The 10,201-nt window shown below is 32.2% G+C and overlaps 1 protein-coding gene across 7 annotated transcripts in view; it reads right to left on the reverse strand.

The window, feature by feature from the left end:
• LOC108737721 (rho GTPase-activating protein 100F) overlaps nt 1-10,201 on the reverse strand; it is a 107,090-nt gene that overhangs the window by 21,029 nt on the left and 75,860 nt on the right. For all 7 annotated transcript variants that reach the window (XM_018470814.1, XM_018470796.1, XM_018470806.1 and 4 more), the window contains one exon: nt 9,252-9,496. In XM_018470814.1, coding sequence (XP_018326316.1) covers nt 9,252-9,496 — 245 coding nt within the window. The remainder of the gene's footprint in view (nt 1-9,251; nt 9,497-10,201) is intronic.

Below are 10,201 nucleotides of genomic sequence, written 5' to 3' on the forward strand. Positions count from 1 at the left end.
ATAATACTAAATGATAAAATTATTAAAATATTATTAAAACACGTCATATAAGCGGGCGTCATACAAAGCAGTCTTAAAAATTAGCAACTTTTTATTTTAGTTATTTAGTTTAACAGACAGAAAAACTACAATTTGTATATATTTAACAGAAAAAAGAAAAAAGGATGAATTGTAATATCAATACACATAAGAAAAATGAGCGAAAATATTATTAATCATTTGGGTCACTATAGCCGGATATGATTTCTTGAGAATCAGTCATAATAAACGATGTCATTTTAAACGGAATCATTATATCCAAACTTTCCTATAGAGAATTTAATATGAAAACTAAACTTAACACTGCAATTACTTCATGTTAAGCGGTTGGTCAATATAGGCGGAGTCATAATAAATGAAGTCCACTGTAATTAAATTAAATTAGAGCTTGTTAATATTATTTTAATCATTGCTCTCAATTAACAACAATGGCATTGAGTATTTTATATTCGATTCTAACTTTACTTGCAATCAATCAAAAGGTTTTTAATTTAAGGAAAATATGTAAAAGTATTAGGTCTGCTGTTGTCTGAAATTCTTTCTTAAAAACCATTCAATAATGAATATTCTAGAATATGATTTGACATTTTCTGCTGCGGTTCCATTAACTTTTAAAAAGCATTCTTGTATATAAGTACTGCACACTTGAGTGATGGCATGTAACAGCAGATGTTACGTCAAAGCCGTCTAAGGTTGGAAGCAAGGAAAAAAGAGGCACGGGATTGTTTCTCGAAATGCCTCGAGCAGAACGTTAAATTGCTCGCCATCGATGGCTTTTTTTTCTGTGTTTAGACGTCACTGGGCACCACACAGACACGCCACAATCTACAAACCTCAAACGAAACGCAATTACTAACGAAGATTTTTTTCAACTTCAACTTGAAGGATGGAGAAATTAATTTTGCACGAAACAATTTACTTGTTATCGTCGTCCTCTGTCTAGGTTACATTGTTGGGTTAATTGAAAATGGGAAGCTTTAGTTTAAAAGGAACTAACGGAAGCGATAAAAAAATAATTGAAATGCCTTTTTTAATAAAGTGGCATCTACTTCACAGAGTAGGGGGTTTCGAAAAGGAATTTCTGGAAATTGTATAGGTATGCAGTCACTTTAAACAATTCTATTATGAAATAAATGGGGTGGTAAAGGTTAAGAGTTAAGGCCACTAAAAGAAAAACAGTTGAACTGAAGGAGCGAACTGTTCAAAAGAAGAAGGAAAGTGGGGACTGTGGTAGCAGAAATCAAGGAATTCTTGACTGATGTAGAGGGGAAATACACAGAAACGGATTTGAAAAGACTTATGTGTCTTAAGACATTTACTTAAAGTAATATTAAGAAAAAAGAGACGGCTACCAGTGATGAACAAAATTGTAGGGGATCACCGTTGTTACCAGCCTTTTACTGTGAGACAAATAACACAGGTCTGCGATAAAAAAGTTTTTTGTATAAATTTATCTTAAGCATGTAAAAGTTGGTCTATATTTTGCAAATATAAACTTTGTTTTAACGTATCACGTCACATTTTTTTTTTTATATGTAGATTAATATATGTATATGTATACATACAGCTCTTTGAATCAGCAAATTTATTTGTTTTTTTACAAAATTCATTTTATAGCGTATAGTTCTATTTTATACTCTCTGACTGAGTATTATATTGTCTTTTACTTTATTGTAGATAGTTTGAAAGTAAGTAATAGTAGTTTACACCGCCTGAAAAAAAAAAATAATTTCTAGCGCGCCATTATTGACAGACATATAATATTAACGTGTAATTAAAAGATTGTGTCCTATTTATCTTTAACTATGGCTTCTCGGAGTTGTAAAAACAGTTCAAATGCATTTTTTTACATTTGCGGACAATATACAATAGTTAAGCAAAGATTGAATATAACAGACTTTGTAAAAAATCCTTATTAAGCTTACTTCAGAATGAAGTTGTGTCACCAAGATAAACACTGGGTTACGATAAAATATGCCGGTTATGTGTTGAAGTGTTAAGACAGTGGACTTACGGTAAATCAAAATCATTGTTATTCGGTATTTCTGTCCAAATTAGAATGCAATTGGAAGCCGAAGTGAAAAATGTCATCAATATGAGTTTGAAAGAAGAAAGTATTGCTTCCACCACTTTACATTAAACATGGTTTGATCAAACAGTTTGTAAAAGCATTTTGACTTGACCAACGGTGATTATTTCATGTTTAGATATCGAGGTCATGATTTATATAGGTTTTAAGCATATAAAAAAATCGTAAGGACACAAAAAATTACTTTTTAAAAAAAGTCAATTCAAAAATCAGCTTTTTTTTATTTTCGATCTTTCCATGCTTTAATATTGTCGGAGGTATTTTTAACCAACACCATCGAAAACAGCATCCTTAAAAACATAGAAACACTGGTTATTGAATATTTTTTCGTCGCACTCATTACGTGACAAGGGTTCAAATGGAAATGTGTTCTCTGAGTATTTATGGGTTAATGTGACGTGATAAAAACCATATGAATATCGCTTTCTATTACTTTTAAGACAATTACGACAAATATTAACAATTTAAGAAAAAACTTTTCAAAAACAAATTTCGCAGACCTGTGTAATCTTAAACACCTAACAAATGAACATTGTCTTCTGTATATGATATCAAATTGGTCCATGGCAAAAAGAAGCTGTGTTTAATTAAAAATCTGTTCCATGAAATTTACGTTGTACGCCTTTTTTTTTTACGAATGTCATACATAGTACTGCGTATTTTCTCGTTTATTCTTCGGAATTGTTCAGAGTTATTTAGATTGCAACGTGACTTGTCAGTGAAGTGCTTATTTCCATTCATGGGATGTCAGAAGAAGGAAATAATAACTAGGTCAGGAAATTCTGTAACGTCCCGAATATACGACATATTTGATCTCAAGCGGTTTCCACTTGTTTTACGCTAACGGCAAAATCAACGCTGCGAACTGTTTAACATTTCAGTTAAGCAACTCTAAAATGTCAAGCACGAGCAAAATACATGTACACACATTGATAAACGTACATATATGCATAAATAGAAGTATATACAAGCGTGTGCTTATGAAATTTGGTTCGTGAAATAATTCGAAAGATATACTCTTCGAAACGTAGTGCGAAAAGGTTTATTCAAATTTGACCCTTAACTTTACGACACAAAGCACCGCAAGCGGTTTACATATGGACACGAAGTCTGTGAGTCTATGTAATCATCATTAGGTACTTGTAATTGACATTCAACGGATTATTATAAAGACAATTTATACATTATAAACAATTATTCTGGATAATGTAGATAAGTCGATGCAAAGACGAATATTTCGTATTGTTTTTTTTTTTAATTTGTCACAAAGGTTTCTATATGTTAGGTGAATTTATTTTGGATTTTTTGCTTACAAACTTCATAAAACCGAATACTCCAATGTGGTTTTCTAAAATTACGTGAAATTATACTTTCAATGTTAGTTTAGTAACTATCCAACGTATCATCGTCATAAGATTGTCAGTCCTAAGACTGATTTAGTTGGACACGCACCTCCACTCTTTCTTATCCTGAGCTAATCTTCGCATTTCCTTAAAACTAGAATAACCCACAAGCTTAACTATTTGCGAACAGTAATCTAATTTAACTTTCCTTTGTGTCTCTAATATGTCTCTGACTAGACCTTCATGCCTGAGAAGGTGTCCTACCAACCTATCTCGCCTATTTCTTATTGACTTCCACAGAGTCCCCTGTAAAATCAATTTTTGAATAAACGATAGGGGTTCGTTCATGGTTATGGATCTGGAGAATTAGGTGACCCCCAACAACTTCTGCATTTTCCTGGCGAGATATTCAAAAAGAAACAATCTTTCGGTTTCGGTTTCGGATCACAGAATCAAGCGATCCTCTAGAACCGAACAACGTTTGTAGAGGTTATATTGCAATTTAGAACTTCTCCACGGAAATATTTTCTGTGACAAAATAAAATGGGACACTCGGTATATGAACAGATTTTGCTAATGCGTGTGTATGTATACTTGTGTTTATATATGTATAGTATTGTTCTGTCAGACGCAATTAATATTGCGATGGAATAATCTGTTTCAGTTATTTTATTATACGTATTGCGTAATATTAATAATGACAGAAACTGTTTTTATTTGACGTCAATGAGATTTCCATCAACCCTGTTTTTTAATTTGTATTCATAAACTCCATTCCATTTCCATATTCAATTCAAAACTTTAATTACTCGATTACAATCTCGTCGCATAGGTCTATGAACTTTAACGGAGTTCCCTTGGAGAATTAACTTTTAATTCCGATAATACGTAGTTTACTGGATGCTACCGCTACAGAGTAGTAGTAAATATTATTCGGGTAAACAACATACCGATTGCTTGGTTTCATTTAAAAACTTCAGAAAAGTCTGGATCGCTCAGTTTTTTGGTTGGCCGTTTGTACACACATTAATAAAAAAGTTCGAAAAATTACCTGGAGAATTCCATAAAATATTATTATTTAGAAGCGATAATTTAATGAATAAAGTATGAAATAAATCGGAATCTATAATGTAAAAAAAATGCTTTGGAAATTGGTGAAAAATGAAATGAGTGTGATTAAAATGGTGGTAAGGCTTCCTAAATTTGGGACATATCTACTTCTTCTTTCTGTTTTTCCCATTTCTAAACTTGGTCATTTTAATGTAGCAACGTATAAATGTAAACATTAGGAAGGGAGTCAGACAGTGGTGAAGCACACGGTCACCCCTACTTTTTAATGTATATATCGAAGACGCGATCAACATCATTAAAGACAGTACAACTATAGGGATAGATATAAAGGAGCAAAAGAATAGTATGCTTAGATTTGCAGATGATATAGCAGTATTAGCATCTAGCAAGGAGTTAGAGATAGCTTTAAATAAAATGGAAGCGGTACTGACAAAACAGTACTGTATGAAAATAAATAAAGGTAAAACAAAAATACTGGTATACAAAGGAAGAAAAAGTAGGGAAAGAGCGAATATAAAGATAGGATACGAATAATTAGAAGAAGTGGCTGATTTTAGGTAGGTATCTAGGAAGTCAAATAAGTCAGGACGGAAAAGTAGCAGGGTCGAGTCGCCTTCAATAAAAAGAAGTCACTTCTATGTTCACAAACGGTTTAATTAGAAATTGGTAAAAATGTTGTTAATTGTATGTTTGGAGCGCGGCTCTGTATGGATGTGAAAAATGGACGGTGGGCGCGACGGAAAAGAAAAGGTTCGAAGCGTTCGAAATGTGGTGTTGACGAATGATGAGGATACTGTGAATAGGGAAGGTTAGAAATGAAGAAATATTAGAAAGAATAGGAGAACAGAGGTCATTATGGAAGTCAATAAGAAATAGGCGAGATAGGTTGGAAGGACTCCTTTTCAGGCATGAAGGTCTGGTCAAAGACATATTAGAGGCAGAAACGGGAGTTAGGAGGGGAAGAGGTAGACATAGACTAGATTACTGCTCGCAAATAGTTAAGGATGTGGGATATTCTAGTTTTAGGGAAATGCAAAGATTAGCTCAGGATAGAAAAGTGTGGAAGTGCGTGTCCAACCAGTCTTAGGACTGGCCGCCTTATAATGATGAATGATTAACTATGAACGCAATGTTGATGCACTTTTTTATTTACATATCGGTGTTAGATGATATAAGGCGAAAGATATAAGAAATAATCTTCTGTTCTCATGTCCATGGTGTGTAGTAAAATTATTCAAATTTATATCGTGGGTATTTGATCAATTTAGTAATTAAAAGTTTCTACTATTAAATCTGAATATCGTTTAGATACCGATTTATCTTTCGTTACGCGTTACGTATCCAAAGACTTTTTACAAGAAAGCAAAAATTATAACTGGGATTCTAAGTTGAAAGTAAATTACCTGGATGCTTATTTTGTAAAAGAAATCCGTTGGTTGTTACAGCAACATGGTTTGCATAATAATTACATAAATTTTAAGAAAAAATTGTTGAACTAACAATATCTTTATCCACAAGCCAGTTTAGGCGATTATGTTCATTCATTCATTACGAATTTCTGCTAATCCTTCATAAATTGTTAGTTTAGGTTCCATTTCTATCCGAACGAAAAACATGGGGGTCACTTTTAGGGGGCAATAGGAAATTAGAAAAAAGTTTTTCAAATTGTACCGCGTGATATATCAAATGAAAGGGCTTGTTGTAAGGGTCTCAAATATATTTTTTTTATAATTTTAAAATAAATAGTTTTAAAGTTATTTAAGAAAATTGATGAAATTTAAAAAAAAAATACAAAAAATAGTTGTTTACTTGTAGATTAATAAGATGTCTATGGTCTAAACATAACGTGGTAAATCTTTGTTAAGTTAAATTGATTTTCGGGTTAGGGTTCCCTATGTACGAATGAAAAACGGAAGCCTTATATATTCGTTTTTTCTAATGAAGTGTAAGTAGAAAACTAGATATTGTACAAAGGTTCTGTTCATTGTAAAACTAACCAGTAACGTTTCGCCTTGGATGTAAGACTTATCATGGTAACAAAACAACAAAATATACTTTGGGAAAGCCTTACATCCACGGAGAAATATTGATGGTTGGTTTTACAATAAAAAAAAGTTTTAAAGAACCAAATAAATAGTATGGCATTCTTGCTGTCTTTAGTACTAAATGTGTTGTATGTTCTATCTCTCTTCTATATATTTTTTTTTTAGTTACTGATGTAATACTTATTCCAATAAAAAATAAAATAAAAATTGACCGAACATTTCCTTTATTAAAACTGATAATGGTGTTTTCCGGAAAATGAATGTAGAAACTAAAACTATTATTACAGTTTTTTAGAGAAGCACAATGTATCAAAATTTAACAAAAAGATAGACAAGGCGTGATGTTATATTAAAGCAAAAAGACAATAAAAAATAAAAAAATAAAGCATTTGTAAAAAATGTGTAATTCTAAAATGTACAATACAAAATTATGTTGCAAACAATAATAGAAAAATACAAAATCAAAAAATAATGTTGTGGTTATTTTAATTAGTGGAAATATTAATTGCGCATTTTTTTTTATTGTTGTGTAACCCGCTATATAAACGTATAACTAAAACAAAACAAAGTAACTAAAAAGTTTACTATCAAATAAAAATAAAGCGTCTTTAAAAGCTGTAAACTGTAAAAATGTACATAACGGTAGCATATAAAATGTTTATACAAAAGCTTGTACACCCAAAGTATAATTTCAAAAATGTGTTAATTATATTAAGCTAATACAAGTTCAAGTTTAAGTGGATACGTAGAAAGAAATTTCGAAATACGTTTTAAAGAACATAAAAATGGTTTTCCAAACAATAAAAATGATCAGCTTATGGTAACTATTTGAGATAAGAAGAGAATAAAAATAAAATTTTTAACATTTGCAGAACATTATTGAAATATTTTCACAGAAATCGGTACAGTGAAGTGACAACAGCAATCAAACAAATGAAACTACAGACATACTTTAACTTTACTAATCGGATACGTGTCCCATTAACAATAGAGGTGCTGTTGTAATTGAAAATTACCACTACCCTTAATTTAAATAATGATAGTTCATAACTAACCAGAAAGAAACTGTTTAATTAATGAACATGTAACTGTGGAAAAAAAAGACGCGTTACACCACGATAAGAGCCTTTTCACAGGGGCTACTTTTTGTAGCGCTACAGTTGCGCGATTTTTTGAATTCCGGTGATTTTTGATGCTTTCACATGACAGTAGCGCTTCAAAAACGTAGCACTACAGTCGCTGAACTGTAGCGACATTCGCTTGAATCGCGTGGCTAAATAGTTATGCAATTGTTGCGCTTCACTAAGAAATACATTTACTTAAGTTAACACTGGATTATTTTTAGTAGTGCGATAGATCGATGATGCACAATGTCGAATAACTGCAGTGCAGACTGTATAAGGAAGAGCATGGGAAGAAGGAGAAGGAATGACTGAAAAACCTTTTTCATTTCGACATAAATCTTGGAAAAATGTATAAAAAATCTTTTATCAATCGATTGCTGTTGTAAGGATCGACTCAATATTTCCGATTTTTTATATTCCACTTTTTTTTTTTTAATTTATCAGAAGCGCTAATAAAGTAAGTTCATCTTCGCCTTTCTTCTGCGACTTTATTTTAATAACTGTTTCTTTAAATTTGAAGTAGATACGTTACTATACTTCATTTACTTTCTCTAGCGATGTGCCCCTTCCAATGTCTTGGATGCGCGCTGGCAAAATCGTAGATAGGGAGAAAAAAAGCTCATTATACTCTCGACTCTTGTTCATTAAACATACTTTTTCATACAGTACCTGCCAAAAGTTTTGTTCAATCATGAATACTAGTGCTAGTCGAAAACAAGCGTTAAAGTCTTTAATATGTCTTCAAATATAAATAAACATCTCGTTGATATTTTCAGTAGTAAATGGTACCAATAACAGCAATGCAATTGTAGTGGATAAAATGGTCAATTTTTTCATGCAGTACTATACGGATTATACGCTCCTCATCGGTTATGAGTTTGGGCGAGAGTTGTCTCCTTCCTTTTCTTGCCTAGTGCTGTTCTTTTCTACTTTGCGCCGGTCAAACTGAAGGTCACATCGCTACAGAAAGTAAACGAAGTATACATCGCCTACAATATCGAAAGGCTGCAAAAAATCGCTCTTAACGCGGAACTAGCAACGGAAGTGCTACAAAATATAGCACGTGTGAAAAGGCTCTAAAAGTATGACGCGCGGGGAGTTTTGTAGCAGTATGAAGACAGTTGCTCTAGACAGTATGTAATCTATCTGCGCGAATAATCGAATTATATTCTCTCTTTCGCTTTTCTAAAACAGGACTCACCCCAAACAACACTCATGTGCCGCTTTTTATCTAATTTGAAGAAGCAAATGTTTGGCGAAATAATTGTCACTCTAATCAATATTTAATTTATAGAGAAGATTATGATAATTTATTAATACGAGATAGAGTAACTGGGAGAAACTACAATTAGTTTTCAACAATTGACTGTGTAGACACAGTATGTTTATTGTGTTATTAGATTATACACGAATAAGGTGTTACGAACCATTGCTGGTAATAAATACCTATCAGACGTCAATTAGGTAATGGTAAATTACATGTTTATGGGCGAATATGGGTAGATGTAGATGCATGGTTAGGTACAGTGTGTGTGTTTACCTGCTTTGACTTAAATCACCATCGTCCTGATCCTCTTCCCGTATGTCCCGTTTTATGACGACGACAGGTGGTTGTTTGTGTTCGGATCGCGGTTGTACACTGGGCGAACCCTGTCCTCCCTTACTGCCCTTTCTCTGTCTCGTTGCAAGGACCAATCTTCTCGGTATTGACATTATTATAACTACATCGTCCAGGCTCATTCTAGTTACGTCTACTAAATTTACAGCTAGAATTTCGTCTCCCACCTGGAACAAAATAAAATTTTTTATTAAACACTCTTACATAATCATTCTAGGTAGGTACAATCAATATTGTAGTCAATATAAAGCTTAGTAGATAATGTCTAAGCTGTGTCATTATTTCTCTCCGAATATATGATCGTTATACGTCAGCCAAAGTAATAAAGTGTGTCACTATGTCGGTAATGCACGTTACTTACATGTTAATTTCGGCAACATTTTCGTGGTATATGTATATTAAACAAACTACACATCTCAATTTGGTAGTTATAACATGTAATTAAAATATATGTACCTGTTACGGTGGCGCAAGAAGCCGATTATTTTTTTTTCACTCTCGAGTAAAGAAATGTTAGTTTTCAATGTTTTAAGAACCCCCTTCAAAGGACAGCTCAAAACAAAATTTTTATGATGTCGCTCTAATTTTTTTAAGATTTCAAAAATCGCAAAAAACTGCATTTTTTTCTAGTTACGGTATAATTTCATAGACAAAAAGATAATAAGTTTCTGGAAGTTTCAGCTCAAAATTTGAATTTTGAAGGGTCGCTCATAATTTTTTTTATTTTACTGGTTTTTTCGAGCGCTTTTAATATTCATATTAATATTTCACATATTTTTTTTCTTTTATTTAGTAAAATAATAATCTAGGTAAAGGTAAAAACTGTGAAAATTTGAAATTTAGTTTCAGAATTCACAAAAAAATTTATTTAA

Source organism: Agrilus planipennis, unplaced genomic scaffold (genome assembly GCF_000699045.2).
Source record: "Agrilus planipennis isolate EAB-ADULT unplaced genomic scaffold, Apla_2.0 scaffold14, whole genome shotgun sequence".
NCBI classification, from domain to species: Eukaryota; Metazoa; Arthropoda; class Insecta; order Coleoptera; family Buprestidae; genus Agrilus; species Agrilus planipennis.